At 40.4% G+C, this 18,738-nt stretch overlaps 1 protein-coding gene across 1 annotated transcript; it reads left to right on the plus strand.

The window, feature by feature from the left end:
• Positions 1 to 559: 559 nt before the first annotated feature.
• On the plus strand, positions 560 to 7,298 carry ZBED8 (zinc finger BED-type containing 8). Its single transcript, XM_027084387.1, has 2 exons — positions 560 to 950; positions 4,881 to 7,298. Exon 2 carries the CDS (start codon positions 4,931 to 4,933, stop codon positions 6,710 to 6,712), a length of 1,782 nt encoding a protein of 593 aa, XP_026940188.1. The 5' UTR covers positions 560 to 950; positions 4,881 to 4,930; the 3' UTR covers positions 6,713 to 7,298.
• The last annotated feature ends 11,440 nt before the right edge of the window (positions 7,299 to 18,738 follow it).

The following is an 18,738-nucleotide window of genomic DNA, read 5'->3' on the forward strand; positions in this document are numbered from 1 at the left end:
CATATTTCACAGTAAGCATAAGGACTTAATGAGTCCAGGTGGTTTGCTCAAGTCCTAACAGTAAAAAGTGTTGGGGCCAGAACATAAACCCAAGTCTCTGAGCATGGGCGAGAGGACACAAGCTCAGCCTCCACCATTAGTATGTTACTGGAATGTACAACTTGTCCCATTTGCCTGAATGTTTAATTTGTAAGTAGAATGAGCTCCCTTCTCTTTTTCCTCATTGATTCCACATAGAAAATGGTTAATTATTGAAGCTTTACGATCGCCAAGCTCAAAGCCTGACAATATAAAATTTTATCTGCAGTGCTTTAGAAAGTAGAACTATGTGGGCTTTACAGGGCCTTTCATTCCAGAGATTCTACGATTCATCCTCTCTGGCAGACACAATAAGCAAAAAATCCCCAGCTCCAAGTCCCCCATCTGAAAAGAAAACCAGCGCGCGTGCTCCTTACTCAGGGCGGCGGGGCCCTCAGCCGCTTGCCAGTGCGCCTGCGTGCCGGGATCCGCCTCGCCCGGTCTGCGGGCGGGAAGCCCCCCCCACCCCCGAGAACCCGGATGGGACCCGGCGCGGCTGGAGCGGGGGACGCCGCGGGCGCTGCTGTTTCACCGCGCCCTGCAAGGTCCTGCTCGGGAGTCGGACACGAGGAACCGCCACCTAGACTGGTTCCAGCGCCCGGAGGCTGGGCCCCAGCCTGAGCGGAGAGCGAACTGGAGCCTGAAACGGGCGCCTAAAAGAAGCCCGAGCATCCCTTGGGCCTGCTCCTCTGGCTAGGAGACGGCGGGTGGAGACCGAGCAGAGTCTTCTTCCCGCTCCTCCGGCGTCCTTAGTTCGCCCGGGCCGCCTCCTAAACGCTCCGTCCTTATAATACACCAAGAGGTCCTACCAGTTACGAGCTGGTGTTGTTTACATGCATTCTCATAATTAAACTTCCCAACAGCCCTCTAAGGTAGGTACCATTGTCCTCCCCGGTTGAGGGACTGAAGCTTGGACAGGTCCCAGCCTAAGTGACAAAGGCAGGATCCCAGGCGTTTGCCTCTGGCGCATTTGCTCAGCTATTGCATTCCCGTCCCTTCTCTCCTGGCTTTTGCTCTTAATGATGTAAAATGTAATGATTCAATCCTCTGCCTCCCTGGACACCGACACCTACCATGGACGGGCATAGGCGGTGGCCAGGTACAAGTTGGATTGTGTTTGGTTTGGGGTTTTAGGTTTACAACTGCACTTTAGTGTTGTCACTGCTGAAATAGATGTTTTAGCCTTCCTCAGGTATTTCCGTTATGTTAATGTTCACCTGTAACTGACTTTTTTCTCTAAATTGTGATGCTTTTTTGTATCTACCCTTCATAAATTTGCAAAACATTTTACTCTGTTAATCTGGTCTTTCATTCTGCCTCTTCAGATAGCTTTCAACAAACTCTCAAAAGAATCATTCTAAAAACTAATTATGTCTATCTTAATAAGTAAACCTTTTTGATTATTTTACTGTTTATTATGGAAATTTTCCAGCATACATAGAGTGAGAATGGTGTAATGATGTGTACCCATCATCCAGCTTTAGCAGTTACCAACTCAAGGTCAATCCTGTTCTGTTTCCACCCTATTGTGTGTGTGCGTGTGCGTGTGTGTGTGTGTGTTTGTGTATGTGTGCTGAAGTACTGTATTTCAAAGGAAATCCCAGACATCATTGCACTTGTAAATAACTAAGTCTGTATCTCTAACAAATGAAGACCTTTTTTTAACACAACCATACCATTATCACAGTTTGAGTTAACAATAATTCCTTAATAGGTGATGCTTTTTTAATGTTTACATATTTTAGGATATTGTGATTGCTAAATACCACAAAGGAGCAAGTGAAAATTGTGAGTTTCTAAAACACAAGAAAGCCTCCTGGGCAGTAAGTTCATCTTTGAGGGTCTTGAAAATTCTTGCTACCTATTCTCCCTTTTTGAGGGGGATGGAGAAGAATACTATAAATGAGTTTTTCTAAAAATTCTTTTCCAAACAGGTTAATCTTCAATCAGAATATACTTGAGCAGCATAGTCAGAGAGGGGAACAATGGACTCTAAACTCATCCTATAATGATTTCTAGTGAGAAATCATTTGAAGTAAAGCTTTTTCCTTCACTCCCTCTGTTCCCCAAAATATACATAACAGAATACAGAAAGATAAGCATTTTTTATGCTTATGTCATCATTTTGTTATCAGTTAGGCGAGGTTCTAAACACAGTTGGCCCATAGACTCATCACTTGATAAAGGAACGCTTAAGATCAACTCTAAACTTTAAACTGCCTTTACTGACTGGCAGACATCTTCCAATTTTAAACTGACTGATGACAACCATATGGCAGATCAACTTACTAGTTACATAGAAGTGCATTTTACAACTAGTCATTCTTGGCAGAGCCTCTAGAAAGCTAATGCCTTAATATTCTTGGCTTACTTAACTGTGATTTTTTTTTAATGGCCAAAGTGGGCATTTGGATTTAAATGTGCTCCTGTTACATTATTTCAGCCACATTCTGTGGCACAGAACTCTGGAAATTTAGGGGATCACTTATTTACGTGGGAGATAGAAATGTTTTCTAAGGTATATTTGAGTCTACCTGTGGATTACACCTTTACTCATTGCTCAGGAGGGAGAAAGAAAAAAAGGCATGTCTTTCTTTTTAGGTCCCTCAACTTTCTTTCTTCTTTTTTTTTTTAATTTAAATTTTTTTAATGTTTCATTTATGATTTTTTTTTAGTTTTTATTGGAGTATAGTTGCTTTACAATGTTGTGTTTCTTCTGTACAACAAAGTGAATCAGTTATACATATACATATATCCACTCTTTTTTTAGATTTCCTTCCCATTTAGGTCACCACAGAGCACTGAGTAGAGTTCCCTATGCTATACAGTAGGTTCTCATTAGTTATCTGTTTTATACATAGTACTGTATATATGTCAATCCCAATCTCCCAATTCATCCCACCATCCCTATCCCACTTGGTAACCATAAGTTTGTTTTCCACATCTGTGACTCTATTTCTGCTTTGTAGATAAGTTCATCTGTACCGTTTTTCTAGATTCCACATATAAGCAATATTATATGATATTTGTCTTTCTCTTTCTGACTTCACTCTGTATGACAGTCTCTAGGTCCATCCATGTCTCTGCAAATGGCACTGTTTTGTTCCTTTTGATGGCTGAGTAATAGTCCATTGTATATATGTACCACATCTTCTTTATCCATTCCTCTGTCGATGGATATTTAGGTTGCTTCCACATCCTGGCTATTGTAAATAGTGCTGCAATGAACATTGGGGTGCATGCATCCTTTCGAATTATGGTTTTCTCCAGATATATGCCTAGGAGTGGGATTGCTGAGTCATATGGTAGCTCTATTTTTAGTTTTTTTAAGGAACCTCCATACTGTTCTCCATAGTGGCTGTACCAATTTACATTCCCACCAACAGTGTAGAGGGTTCCCTTTTCTCCACACCCTCTCTAGCAGATTTGTAGATTTTTTGATGACAGCTATTCTGACCAGTGTGAGGTGCGGTATAGTTTTGATTTGCATTTCTCTAATAATTAGTGATGTTGAGCATCTTTTTGTGTATTTTTTGGCCATCCATATGTCTTTTTTGGAGAAATGTTAGGTCCCTCAATTTTCGTAAGAAGTTGTCATCAACTCAGAAAACAATTGCCTGTTAAAGCATTTAGTGTTTACTTAGCAACCTAGAATATCGGTAAGCTAGGAATTGGCCCGAGGATATGTTTCATTTCTCTAAATCTGTCTACGTACTAGGATGTGTATCAGAATCACCTGGACAACTTTATTTTAGATTCTTTTGTCCTACTTTTGGAGATGATGATTTATTAATTCTGATGTGGTATAGGGACATGTATACTTTCAAAGGGGCTCCCAATGATTGTGATAGGCATCTCTTGTTAGAGATTACTGTTCTAGGTACTATTCATAAGACTTATCTAAAATACTTATTTAGAATACAGATTTGGGGCCCCTACTCCAGAGCTAGGGAATCAGAATATCTCAGGGTGGGGTCCAAGAATCTGCATTTTCACAAGAGACTTATATGATTCCTCCACTTACTAAACTAGAGAACCACTGCCTTCTACATCCTGTCGTACTGTAATTAAGGCTTTTCTTCTATGAGAGAGCTTTTTCTGAAGTTTCAGTAACAAGAATAGTTGTGTTTCTCCTGAGCAACTTGTTTTGCTTTTTTATATGGACAGTGTGAATCATGGACTGATAGTGTGTATCCTACTTCTGTGTCAAGGGTGGCTTGGTCAGACCTGTTTGAAATTCTCTGCTTAAGTTGGAGTCAAAGCCACTCAAGGATCAAATAGTTTTATAGACCTGTTTAATCCTTAACTATTAGAAAGAACTGGCCACCATGTCAAACTCTGCCCTTCCTTACAGTATTTAGTGAATTACTCCCTTCTCTATTCACTAGTTCATAACTGGGGGTGTGCATACATCCTTGGCATAAGATGCAAAGAAGGGGGTGGTAGTGAGATGCCTTTTCTGGGGATACAAAATGTACCAGATTTGTTTGGAACATACATCATTGAAAACAAATTAAGCCGTAACTGCAATTCATCAATAGAGAATTTATGGGTAATCACAATTTGCATAAGCCCTAATCTCTCGTATATAACTTGCTGGCAAGGTATTTATTCCAGGGCTTTAGCTGTGAGTTTGCTAGGTTTAAGTTGGGCTGTCATGCTGTCATGGCTTACTTTGAATTGACATGTTGCAGGATATTTCTTGACATGTACACAGATGACAGGATGGCATGTGATGTGGCTTTGTTTTAATTCAGTTAGCCACTGGTTTTTAATGTCTGGGTTGTATTTTACTTCCAAAGCAAAAAATCTGCAACACCTCTGGAATACTACGTGAGAATTTTGGGGTGCCATGTCGAAGAAACGCAAATGGGACGATGACTATGTTCGTTACTGGTTCACCTGCACAACGGAGGTTGATGGAACTCAGCGCCCACAGTGTGTATTGTGTAACTCTGTATTTTCAAACGCTGACCTCCGACCATCAAAACTGTCTGACCATTTTAACAGACAGCATGGTGGTATAGGTGGGCACGATCTCAATAGCCTGAAACATGTGCCAACACCATCTGATCAGAGTGAAACCCTGAAAGCATTTGGAGTTGCATCTCAGGAGGATACCTTACTACAGGCATCATATCAGTTTGCGTATTTATGTGCCAAGGAGAAGAATCCTCATACAATAGCTGAAAAATTAGTGAAACCTTGTGCCCTGGAAATAGCACAAATAGTTTTGGGACCAGATGCACAAAAGAAGCTTCAGCAGGTATCCTTATCAGATGATGTGATCCATTCTAGGATTGATGAAATGAGCCAGGATATCTTACAGCAAGTTCTAGAAGATATCAAAGCCAGTCCTCTTAAAGTGGGTATTCAGCTTGCTGAGACAACAGACATGGATGACTGCAGTCAGCTAATGGCATTTGTGCGGTACATAAAGGAAAGAGAGATCGTAGAAGAATTCCTGTTCTGTGAACCATTGCAGTTAACAGTGAAGGGAAAAGCTGTGTTCAGTCTGTTCAGAGACTTCTTTTTGAAGCATAAGATAGCACTCGATGTATGTGGCTCTGTTTGTACTGACGGTGCCTCTTCTATCCTAGGAGAAAATTCAGAATTTGTTTCCTGTATGAAAAAAGAGGTACCTCATATCGTGATCACACATTGTTTGTTGAACCCTCATGAACTTGTCACAAAGACACTGCCTACAAAACTGAGGGATGCGCTTTTTACTGTGGTGAGAGTAATAAATTTTATCAAAGGGCGAGCTCCAAATCATCGCCTGTTTCAGGCTTTTTTTGAAGAAATTGGAATAGAGTATAGTGTTCTCCTTTTCCATACTGAAATGAGGTGGCTTTCCCGAGGCCAAATACTTACTCATATTTTTGAAATGTATGAAGAAATAAATCAGTTTCTTCACCACCAAAGCAGCAATTTAGTTGATGGCTTTGAAAACAAAGAGTTTAAAATTCACCTAGCATACCTTGCAGATTTATTCAAACACCTAAATGAACTTAGTGCATCTATGCAAAGGACTGGAATGAACACAGTATCAGCTAGAGAGAAGTTGTCTGCTTTTGTTAGGAAGTTTCCATTTTGGCTAAAACGAATTGAGAAAAGAAATTTTACCAACTTTCCTTTTCTTGAAGAAATTGTTGTTTCAGATAATGAAGCAATATGCATTGCAGCTGAAATAACAGTGCACCTGCAACAGTTGAGCAACTTCTTCCACGGATATTTCTCTGTTGGAGATCTTGATGAGGCAAGTAAATGGATACTGGATCCATTTCTTTTTAATTTGGACTTTGTTGATGATGGCTATTTAATGAAAAATGATCTTGCTGAATTACGAGCTAGTGGCCAAATCCTAATGGAATTTGAGACAATGAAGCTTGAGGATTTCTGGTGTGCTCAATTCACAGTGTTTCCAAGCCTAGCAAAGACAGCTCTAAAAATCCTTATACCGTTTGCAACTACATATCTTTGTGAGTTGGGATTTTCATCACTCTTGCATTTTAAAACAAAGTCCAGAAGCTACGTGAATATGAGTGATGACATCCGTGTGGCTATTTCAAAAAAAGTTCCTCGTTTCTCAGACATCATTGAACAAAAACTACAGCTACAGAAGTCACTGTAAGCTGATAGACTTTTTCAATGTATAATTTTTAATATATTCTTAATTCCATTGTAAAATTAAGTTATAATTCTGTCTCTTTTATATTTATGATATACCAAATCCTTTAAAAGTTTAGCATTTTTAACTTTTAATTTTCACGTGAGATGTGAAAATATGTTTTGAGAATAAAAGCACAAGCAGCAGAAAAGATTAAGTGCTGCTGATACATAGGATTCTTCTAAGTATCTGTTTAACCTTTTGATGTGATACATAAAAAAAGACACTCGAGCACTACAATATCCAAGCTAAATGGTACAATAGGCTACGAATAGAGCCAAGAGAAAAAGACCTCCCAGAACATGCATCTCATGTTAAAAGTCAAAGGATGAAATGACGGACTGAGTCCTCCCATGTCCTTGAGGGCTGTTTTGGGGAGGTTAATGAAATCAGAAGAGGATTATGAAATGTTATAGTGAGAGAAGGGATGGCCCTAGTTAATGTAAGATTTATTTTTAAATGTATTCTTTGGAGTTAGTCTCACAATGTCCATTCCTCTTAGTCCCTATGCTCTAAATTCCATGACATTAATAAACATCCTAATATCCTGTTAGTCACTCTTTGTCTTCTTTTACATTACATCCAGACTCCAAGTCATCAGGGCTGCTAAAGAGGAGATCCCAGAGCCCTATTTGAGAGATTCTAATTTAACTGGTCTGGACAAGATCAAGGATCTTCATTCTTAACCAGCTTTCCATATGGTTCCGATGGATACTTTGGTCCTCTCACCTCATCTTATTTTTCCTTTACCCCAGTTTCCTCACTTATTTTACACCTTATGCTGTATGCATTTTTCTAAGATAGTTCAAAACTTTTGAATGGATCAGAATATAAATACTAAGGAAATTGACATGAAGTCACTGTAGTAATTCAGGGCCACCAGAAAGCTCCCCATGGGAATCTAGGTTAATATACTTTCCTGGATGATAATTTGGCTAGATTTATTTTTAAATGTGAATAAACTAACATTTTTTATTTCAAAATTTAATGTTTTATCCAAGTACAATATGCTCAAGGCTGGAGAAGAAATGAGCCCTATAATGAAAAGCCACAGTCCCCTTCCTACCCAGTTACCTTAACCATTTCTGCTTTAACATTTTATGGTCCCACCCATATATCTAAGTAATATGATACCAAATACATAGGCCAGTTTTGATTTATCAGATTTAGAAGTTATGTGTTGACTCCTCTAGATAATAGGTAAGGACTGAATTTATAAAACATCCATCTCCTCTCCTACTACTTCCAATTTTTTTGTTATGATAGTACTAATTTTCATTCCTCTTGATTCTTCATAGCCCTTTGATTGAGGATTTTTCCCTCTAGGAATTTATCACATGGAAAGAATCAGGGGTATCCACAAAGTTTATAAGGTGGGTAATCATAGCACTTTTGAAATTTTTTTTTTTTTAAACTTGAAGGGGAATGAAGTCCAACTATCAAATTTAGATGCCACTTGAGTACACAAATTGAATTTTATATTTCCTACACAAAATTAAACTTCATCACTGTCCATCAAAATGCTTTATCAATAAATATAAATACATGCCTTCTTTTCTATAAAAATATAGTTAGAAAATGTAAGTCCTAATTTTTCCCAGTATAATCTGACATCAAGAGCAGTGGAGGAAATTTCCAAAGCTAATACAGGAATAAATCTGGAAGAGTATGTATAAAGTTTAATATGTATGCATATCTAAAGATAGGAAGGAAGTAGGAATGGGAGCAAGGGTATGAATGAAGCCTGGGACCTAACAATACAATAGCAAGATTAGGATGAAATGCCAAAAGCAAACGACCCGAGATAGCCAGTCTTTTGTTAGGTCCACTACAGTTTTCTCTTAGACTGAATTCATTAGTTTCTGCTCTGAAACAAAAACCCAAAGCACACTTTAAAGGAAATGGCTAACCGAGTTTTTAATTCTTTTTCAAATTCTACAGCAGTTCATTTTCCCCTGATCAAATGAATGAGACTGCTGTGTCTGATAAAATGAAGAGGAAACTTAGATTTTTTTTTTTAATTTAAAAAATCTCCCACAGTGGTACATATATTGGCATATATAAGTCCTATGTGTTCGTTTCTTTTTCTTCCAAGGAAGACATAATTGTTTTTCTTAAATTTTCATAATATGAGGTCGTTGATAAATTGCAAAAAGGAGTCAAAACAGTATAAATAATAATCTTTATGACCAGCAGATGTCACTGTCAGTGCATGACTGGTTGAAAGCAAACTTACTCTCATTACAGATTTTCCCAAATACCTGATTTTAAACATCTCTAGAAAAGGGATTAGTAGCTCAAATTAAAAATGCCCCACCTGAGCCTCTGGTGGTGACAAAATTGGTGACAACTCTCATGGAGCCAATAACTACCAGCCTGCAAGAAATCATTGAGAAACAGTGGGAAAGAGAAGATAAAAAGGGCTTTTTGCCTAAAACTGACTTGACCACGTGGATTTTTGACATCTTGGCTGCTTTCCTAAGCCACCCAAAGCCACTTGAAGTGAATGGATAGGTCATTGTTTTCAGACAATCCAATGGGAATCAAAACCAAATAGACTTATACTTTTAAAGGGTGAACTTTATGATATGTAAATTACATCTCAGTTTTTTTTTAATAGGGTCTGGATATTTATAGTTTAAACTATAGTTTATTTATAGTTTATTTATATTATAGTCTTTAGCATTAAATTATACCAAAATATTGTAAGCTTGGCTTTAATATCTACCAAGCATTTAGAAAAACTTGAAGCTTTCGAAGGCTACCTTAATTTGAAGGACTGTATAAGGTAATTGTCGAATTCATTGTATTTTGTACTTTATCTTCTGGGAGTACTTTCTGAGAACCTAAGGTTATTTCCCTTTCATTTCACAGTTTTGCTCTAAGTCTTACTCTAACACAGAAATGGATTCCAGTCCTGTCTCAGCTACTTACTAGCAGGTTAAACTCGATAGCCCTCAGCATGTAGGAGTCAAGAGGTCTGGCAGACCCGTCATCTCTTATTTTGCCCTGCTCAGCATTGATTCAATCATTCACTTGCTTCTTTTAATAGCACCCTTATTTTTCTTTAAGGAACTTTCCTTACCACCCTGTCAGTCTGTATGGCCCCATCCTGGCTAATTAGAGTCAGCTCCAGTACTTTGGTGGAATTAATGGGAAAGATGCTATACTTGCTAAACTAGCAGGATGTGAGTCTGGAGCTTCCAGTGATCAACCTTGCTGCCAGACAGTGAAGCCAACAGAGACAAAGCCAAGAAAGGGAAAGAGATTCCTTATGACATTGCTTCCACACCTAAATGCAGTCATACTTTTTTACTTTTCAGTTATATGGGCTAATTCCCTCTTTTGCAGTTTCCTGTCACATGCAATCAAGAGACTTACTTCATATACTTGGTTTCCAATCTTACTTATTATGAATGGCTAATGGGAAAGTTTTGACTCCATTAATTTTACCGTGTGATTTTGGACAACTCTTACCTGTCCTGGGCCTCAGTTTTTCTCCCCTATAAGATGAAACAGACAAGTTTTCTCTAGAGAACCTTTTCATTTTTTTCTACAGAGGTCATATTTCATTCACTTAATTTTGGTGGTGTGACATAGTAGATAGAACCTTTCCTAGATATAAAAAGAAAAATAGACTTTTTGTTGTTTATTTTTTTGTTCTGTTTCGATTTTTTTTTGTAATGGCATCAGCTTGGTTTCTGGAGCAATCACAGTTCTATGTATCATTTCCTTCTACTATAATTTTGGAGACTTTCGCCCTTTATCGGGCTTTTTTATTCTGGTACTGATATTTATCCAGATTTTCAGGAGACCTTATCCCTAATGCTTTATTATGAAAGGTCTCAAATATACCAAAAAGTTGGAAGAGTAATACAATGAACACCTATATGGCTGTTTTCTAGATTCAAAAAGTGTTAACATTTTGCTATAGCTATCTGTTTATATAAATGTATAGGTATCCATGTATCAAACAGGGTCCAGTAAGATCAGAAACTGTACCAATTTTTAGATAAAAGGAATCTACAGTGAAGAATCATTGGCCAGGTATTGGAGAACTTAATAGGCAAAGGGGGATACTGAGGTGTCACAGAGATAGTAAATGCAGGAAACAGCATCACTAGGGCTAGATGAACAAGAAAAGAGGCTGGCATTATTAAAATGTGAAAGCTTGGATGAGGGGTCCCTTGGAAGTGAGACTCCAGTGTCTGAGGAAGAGGCCCTGCCTGACTGGTATTACTGTCTTAGGAGCTCTAAAGACTGAAGAATGGGTGCCAGCCTGCTGATGCTGCCGTCTCTGAGCATGTAGGATGAGGCGGCTCTGGAAGTGTGAAAACACTGAAAACTTAAACCAACTGCTGCTCCTAAACTAACTCTCACTTCCCGGGTGAAGAACCACTGCAGGGAGGATACTGTCAGCAGTAGGAAGCAAATGAGGAGGGAGTAAATCACTGGTCCTTCCTCTACGTTTCCACCATGTCTCTTGCACCCCTTATTTGCAGAGCCTAACAGAAAGCTAGGTGATAAAGAAATGTACTTTGTGAGGTCCCAGCCGCAGCATGACAAAGCAGATTACAGGACATGGGTGGGTCTGAAGCTGAAAGACAAGAGCTTAGTAACCAGCACAGCCCATCTCTTTGGCCAGTCATCCTTCTATCCATAATTGAATTTCTATACAATAAGCATAGGTTTGTGGTTCTCTTAAGAGGTAACTATCTCAGTACAAATAAAGATGCTCTTACCTTCTCTCCAGAATGAGGAAAACACAGTCTCAGCTCCTCAAATTTAGTAACAGTGCCATTAATTATTCTGTTGCCTAATGACTAGCCCCAACCACCAAGGCTTGTTTTTTTTTTTTTTTTTTTTGTGGGATTGAGGGGGTATAGAAGAAGTCTCCAGGTGTAAGTCGCATCTATATCACTGTTACAGTAAACAATGATAACAAATTGATACAAACCACCCTGAAACTCCTCAGATACACGGTTAGAAAGCGACACTATTCATCAGGACATGCCATGCCTTGACCAGACCAATTTCAGGCCCACTGGCATTAACCCCACAGCACTAGCCAAATACGGTCAGCCAGTAGTATCAACTCCCAGTTCAGTGGAAACACTGTTACGTCCTTTGGTGAAAGCATTTCTCCCTTGGGAACCAAGACTTCCAAAATATCAAGAGTCACAGTCACAGCAATGGGAAGCAAAATTTCTGTGAATTATTAGGTGCCCATCCCTTGATTCCCAGACCAATGTATTCTGGCTTGGGGGATTAAAAAAAAGAAGTATATTCATAGGTTACCAATTCAAAGCACATTTGCATCCTACAAGATAGAACTTTATCTTTTTAGATTCTTTTCTCCCAGTTGCAAGTAACTGAGTATTAAGTAGCTCATTCTATCATTCTAACAGACCAGGTGCCTCTGAGTGATGAAGTACATGACAAGACCAGTAAGTTCCATAGGTGTCAGTCTGTTGCCACACTCTGTTATGAACTGAATGTCTGTGTTCACCCCCAAATTCATATGGTGAAATCCTAAGCCCCAGTGTGTGACATCTGAAGATGTGCCTTTGGGAGGAGGTAGTTAGGTTTAGATGGAGTCATGAGGGTGGGAGCCTGGCCCAGTGGGATTAATGCCTTTATGAAACGCTTGCTCTCTCTCTGGCGCATAAAGAAGAGGTCATGTGAGCATACAGAAAGGTGGCGGCCTCATACAAGCCACGAAAAGAGGCCTCAGGATTAAACCTACCTTGCCACACCTTGATCTTAGATTTATCAACCTCCATAACTGAGAAGTTTCTGCTGTTTAAGCCACCCAGTCTATGGTATTTTCTTATGGCAGCCCAAGCAGACTAACATACACTCCTTTGCACATCAGAAACTTCACCAAGGTGGATGAGTCCCTGAATTTTTATGAGGTTTATTTCCCACTCTCTGACTCACATGCATTTTACTAAGGCATCTAAAGTACTTGCTTCTACCTTCTTATCAGATGTCATCTGTATGTCATCAGTGAAGTGGACAAATTTGATGATCTGTGAAATGTCAAGATTATCAAAATCTCTGCAGATTAGATTATCACAGACATTAAGTCGATGTAGCCCTAGGGCAGAACTGTGAAGGTGATCTCTTGGTTCTGCAAGGTGAAAACAACCTGCTTGTGTTATTCACTGAAATTGATATAGAGGGGGAAAAAGTATTTGCCAGGTCACTAATGGTATACGAGTTGCCAAGGGTTATGCTGACTCTCTTTCGTAGAGATACACATCTGGAACAGTAGCTGCAACTGGAGTCATTATCTGTTAAGTTTGCAGTAATCCATAGTCAATCTCCAGATCCAACAACCTTCTGCACAGGAAAAGCAGGTGAATTTAAATGGGGATGTGACAGATATTAAGCCTTTGATGGTGGCACTAAACCCTGCAGTTTCCTCCAGGAATGTGGTGTTGATTTTGGTTTACTACCCTGGTAGGGAAGGGAACTTCTAGGGACTTCTACTTGTCCCTTTTTACCATAATAGGCCTCACTCCATGGATCAGAGGGCAAATCTGGGGGTTCTGCCAGGAATTGAATATATCTATTCCAATTACACATTTAAGAAGTAGAGATATAACCACTGGGTTCACAGACCTACTAGGCTCTCTGTAATTTTAGCTTGGACCAATACTCCATTCATTATCTGACCACCACCAGTTCTCACTTTGACTGGTGGACCATCGTAGTATTTTGGTCCCAGGAATTAGCATCAGTTCAGGGCCAGTGCCTATTATTTAATCCCTAAAAGATCTGAGGCTTTCCTTTTTTCATAATACTAAGTCACCTATTAAAGACTGCAGGTTTCTGGGGAAGTCTTGGAGGAAGTCTCTAGTATATACTTGTGGCAGTGTCATGGAGTTCTTAAGGGAACTCAGCATGTCCTTCAATCAAGGGGCTCTGGATCTGACAACTGGCTTAGGTCTGGAAGCTGGAGGAGAGGTTATGACTCTCTCTGTAGTGACTTTAGTCAGATTTCTGGGCACCAGCCCTAGGGTTTTTCATTACATAGATCAAGCAATGTTTTAGTAGACTGCCTATCTATTCCATTCCTAGATCTACTGTACCATTTAGCTACTGTATTAGGGTTCTCCAGAGAACAGAATCAGTAGGATTGACTGACTGATTAGAAGGAATTGTCTCACATAATTATAGAGGCTGGTAAGTCCAAAATCTGCAGGGTGGGCCAGTAGGCCAGAGAGCCAGGAGAGCCAATGCTGCAGTTCCAGTCCAAAGACAGCCATCTACAGAATTCTCTCTTGCTTGGGGGTAGTCATTTTGTCCTATTCAGGTTTCCAACTGATTGGATGAAGCCCACTCACATTTTGGAGGGCAATCTGCTTTACTCAAAGTCCACCACTTTAAATGTTCATCTCATCCAAAAACATCCTCACAGAAACACCCAGAATAATGTTGGACCAAATATCTGGGCACTTGATGACCCAGTCAAATTGACACATAAAATTAACCTTCACAGCTACTATCAACAATCCCTGTGGATCAAAACAGTCTGATTTCCATTTTGTCTCTGCTGGACACTAAGTGCATCCACCTTCTCTCTCATGACTGAACACTGCCACTTGGCTTCAGCTACTCCAGGATCCTATCGACCCCACTGAAATCAATGAACTCATCTCAGTGGCAGCATCTTCTACCATCATACAAGCCCACAGAGAAAAGCCACCACAGAGATTTCCAAGGATATCAGTGATCTCCTCACTAATGTATTGCTCAATATCTCAGGGAATGAGTGTCCTCTGGGCCCTCTTCAACCATATAGTTGGGGGGGGGGGGGGAAGTGGGTGAGGGAAGTTCAAAGGTCACACGTGATAAGTTTAGCAACATTTCTATCTCCCCAGGTCTTTTAATTCCTTTCTCTACATTGTGCCAGGGAAGTTCTGGGATCTCAAACTCATTATATGTAGGTCACTGTTGAGTTCAAGTTATCCAAGTAAGTAAATTCTTATATGAGCTAACATATTAAATCCAGAATCCCTGATACATACACCCATATCAGTAAATTTGTTCTGTTACATTCTGCCTTTTTCCATCTAATGCTCTCAGAATCCCATTCCCACATATATTCACCTGGTTTCTGCCTATACAAATTATAAAAATCTTCCAGTTCTTTTGGATTATAAGTTCTTCCCTCCAGGTTCAAACTTTGTACTTGTTCCCTTGGAATATGCTGGATCTGACCCTGGTTATGGGTCTAGTGGCAGCAAGGAGTGGTGGGGTAGGTCTTGAAGAGTACAGGCATCTCCTTGAAAGTCACCTGCCTCCGGTGAGAGTATTACAAGGACTTCAAGCAAAGGAAACCTAATCTCAGACACAGAAGGTGAAGGCATGGAAGGCTCAGAGTGACTTAGGGGTTCAGATTCTCAGTTTCATCTGTGTCCACGCAGATGTCCTCATTCCAAGTCCTGGGGACACTCCCAACCCTCATCCTAACTTTCACTGAGAGACATAGGCTGTGAGCTCAATTTACATTAAATTCTACAACCATCACAATTAAATCTTGTGTCTGAATTTGCAGCTCTAACAGATTTGCGATACTTTTAGAGCTGCCATAGAATCTCTCTAGTTCTCTGACCAGGACTTGGGCTGAGACTTTAAAGGGCTGAGTGTGTTGTTTTCTTTCTGTACACACTCCAGAGCACTCAGAAGGAGGCATCCCGCCCCACAGTCCCTGTAGGTCGTCATTATTCCCAGCAGCCACTTGGTCCCCCGAGGTACCTGCTTCAGGAGGTTCTTTATCACAATAATCTACAGCCAATAATTAGATTAATCAGGGCCACTCCATGCCATGAGTTACTAGCATCCCATTTCCATGACAAGGAGCTCAACACTGCATTCAAGTCTAAAGACAAACCCAAACACCTAAAAAAAGGGTCTGTTTCCTGAGACTCCTAGTTCCAATTTCTGTATCAGTCAAGGTTCAGTCAGGAGACACAAACTCCACCAGTTACTTTTGCAGAGAAAATTTAATATAAAGAACTGTGAACCAGGTATCGGAGAACTGGAAAGGTAAAAGGAATACTGTATAAACACAGAAAGCAGTTACCATCCCTAGGGCTGGGAGAAGAGCTCAGGATTAATAGAATTTAGAAGCTTGGACGAAGGGTCCCATGGAGCTGGGTTAGAGAAGGCTTTGCCAGCTGATACAGGTATATCTGAAGACAGGCTGTATTCTGAGACTGTGGAAAAAATGTAAACCTAAACCAGCTGCTCCTACAGGAAATAACTTTCATTGCCAGGGTGAGGAACTGTTGCTCAGGCAGGCTGAGAGTAACAGGAAGCAAAACAGAAAGAAGCAAGCTCTTTGTGGCTCCTCTAGACTGCCAGTGCCCTTCTAATGCCCCCTATTGGCAGACTAACAGAAGGCCCGCTGGCAAAGAAGAAATGTGATTTGCAAAGTCCCAGCCCTTACATCACATAGCTGAGTTTGAAGGTAAGACTATAGCTTAATAACCAACTCTGTTTTGTGTGTGTGTGTGGGGGGGGGGGGGGTTCATGTGTGTGAGTGTCTGTGCATTCATGTGTGTTTTCTGAACCATTTTAAAGTAACTTCCCAACACCATGTGTCTTCTCCCCTCCATACTTCAGCATTGCATCTCCTAAGAATAAGGACATTATCCTATATAACCACAAAACCATTATTCACACACAAGAAAATTAACAATAATTCCCTAATATGTCTAATAATCAGACCATATTCAAAGTTCTTCCAATTGCCCCCAAAATATCTTTTATTCCTAATTTTTTGAACCACCTTTTAATATTTCCATGACATTTAACATTTTAAAGAATGTCCCACTCTCTGAATTGACTGTTTTCTCCTGTGTTGTTTAACTAGTTTCTCTATTCCCTATACTTTCTGCTAATCAGAGGTTAGGTGTGAAGGCTTAATTATATTCAGGTTAAAACCCTGGATGTATCATATAATGTCAGGTTTTATGCCCTTGGTAATGCTAAATTTCCCTACTTGGTTAACAGCGTGGCCACCACATCTCTCCATTATAAAGCTACGTTTTTCCCTTTGAGGTTTTTTAAGAGTGTGTTTTATTTTTAATATGTAAAACAGGCATCTGGTAAATTGAGACAGTACAGTGAAGGCTGTACCTCCCACCCCATCTCAGCTCCACAGTTCTCCTCCAAGACACAGCCAAGGCTACCAGGCTACATGTCTTCAAATTGTGGTTACACATAAACGTGTGTGTGTGTGTCTGTGTGTGTAACCTTTTTCCTTCATAAGCAGTAGCACGGTAGACACACTCTTGTATGCTTTAATGTTTTAAATTTTTTATCATACCCATAATAAATTAAGTGGATGAGACATGTAGAGTTAAGTGTCTTCTGAGTATTATTTAAAAGAAATGTGTAGAAGTCTTTTAAAACACAGATTTTGAGAAATTAGTCTCCTTCCACTTCACAACAGCTAACAGATAAAACATTTCTTTTAGCCACTAGCTAAATCTCATTTATGCAGTTTCATCAAGCCTCATTTCCTCAGTCTGGGATTTCTGCTTTTCATCTCAGCCAAAAGGCGGGGATAGACCCTATGTTTCTCATATTCCCTCCCAAAATTATGCTGGCAAAGCATGGCAAAGCCTTTATTTCTATACTCATTCATAGGTTACTTTCTCTAAGCTTGATTCTACAAAGCACAAGCCTCTAGACCTTCTTAGCAGAGCATCTCCCTCAAATCAAATGTCTGTTCATTTCTGATCCACATACTGAGTTGAGAAACCTCATCAAGAGAGGTTTTTGCATGAGGTTCCAAAATGAAGTCTCTCCAACTGAAGCCTTTCAAGCTACATCTGGAAACTGGCTGAATCTTTTCTGGGTCATTTCCCCTAGAATATAAGTGGTGTCTATTTTGGTCTGACTTCATTTGCTCTGGGATTGTAGCTGTCTCAAGGCCTTTAACTCTTCCGAAACCTCAGGCCAGAAGAGCTTCTTATAACTCTCTGGTTCTTCTTTTCCTTCCCGTGAAAACTACTCTGCTTATTGAAGCCCTCTGCCCAGCTAAACACTGTATAGAAGAAGGAACTTATGCCTGGGCGAGATATGAGCTCTCATTCCAACTCTGCCCCTCGCCCACTGTGTAACCTTGGGAAGATGGCCCTGCTTCTGGGCCTCAGCTCCTTCGACTATACAATGGGGAAAATACTTGTCCCAAACTTGGAAGACTGCAAGAGACTGTTCTTTGAAAATGTTTTTTTAAAAAGAAAGTCTATAATTGTTGGGGGTTTATTATTATTAACTCCCTAAACTCTCTGCCACATCCCCAGATCTGGCTCATCCATCACAGCAAAGGAAGAATTTCTAAAAACTGCAATACGGCATTTCCTTATTTTTTATTTTATTGGGGGGAGGAGTGTTGAGTAAGTAAAAGATTTCCATTGTTTTAAAAATCAAATTGTTCAGGCTTCCCTGGTGTTGCAGTGGTTAAGAATCCGCCTGCCAATGCAGGGGACACGGGTTCGAGCCCTGACCCGGGAAGATCCCACATGCCGCGGAGCAACTAAGCCCATGCGCCACAACTACTGAGCCTGCGCTCTAGAGTCTGCAAGCCACAACTACTGAAGCCCGCACCTAGAGCCCGTGCCCCGCAACAAGAGAAGCCACCACAATGAGAATCCCGCGCACCACAACGAAGAGTAGCCCCCACTCGCTGCAACTAGAGAAATGCCACGTGGCAACGAAGACCCAACGCAGTCAAAAATTAATTAATTAATTAATTTTAAAAAATCATGGAGGGGCCTCCCTGGTGGCGCAGTGGTTGAGAGTCCGCCTGCCAATGCAGGGGACACGGGTTCGTGCCCTGGTCTGGGAGGATCCCACATGCCGCGGAGCGGCTGGGCCCGTGAGCCATGGTCGCTGAGGCTGTGCGTCCGGAGCCTGTGCTCTGCAACGGGAGAGGCCACAACAGTGAGAGGCCCGCGTACCACAAAAAA

The sequence above is a fragment of the Aethalodelphis obliquidens genome, unplaced genomic scaffold (assembly GCF_003676395.1).
Source record: "Aethalodelphis obliquidens isolate GAN/ISIS:26980383/991018 unplaced genomic scaffold, ASM367639v1 scaffold52, whole genome shotgun sequence".
In the NCBI taxonomy this organism is placed as follows: domain Eukaryota; kingdom Metazoa; phylum Chordata; class Mammalia; order Artiodactyla; family Delphinidae; genus Aethalodelphis; species Aethalodelphis obliquidens.

Excerpts from the sequence above, each read along its gene's own strand:
- ZBED8 (XM_027084387.1), top strand. The coding sequence starts at position 4,931 with ATGTCGAAGAAACGCAAATGGGACGATGACTATGTTCGTTACTGGTTC.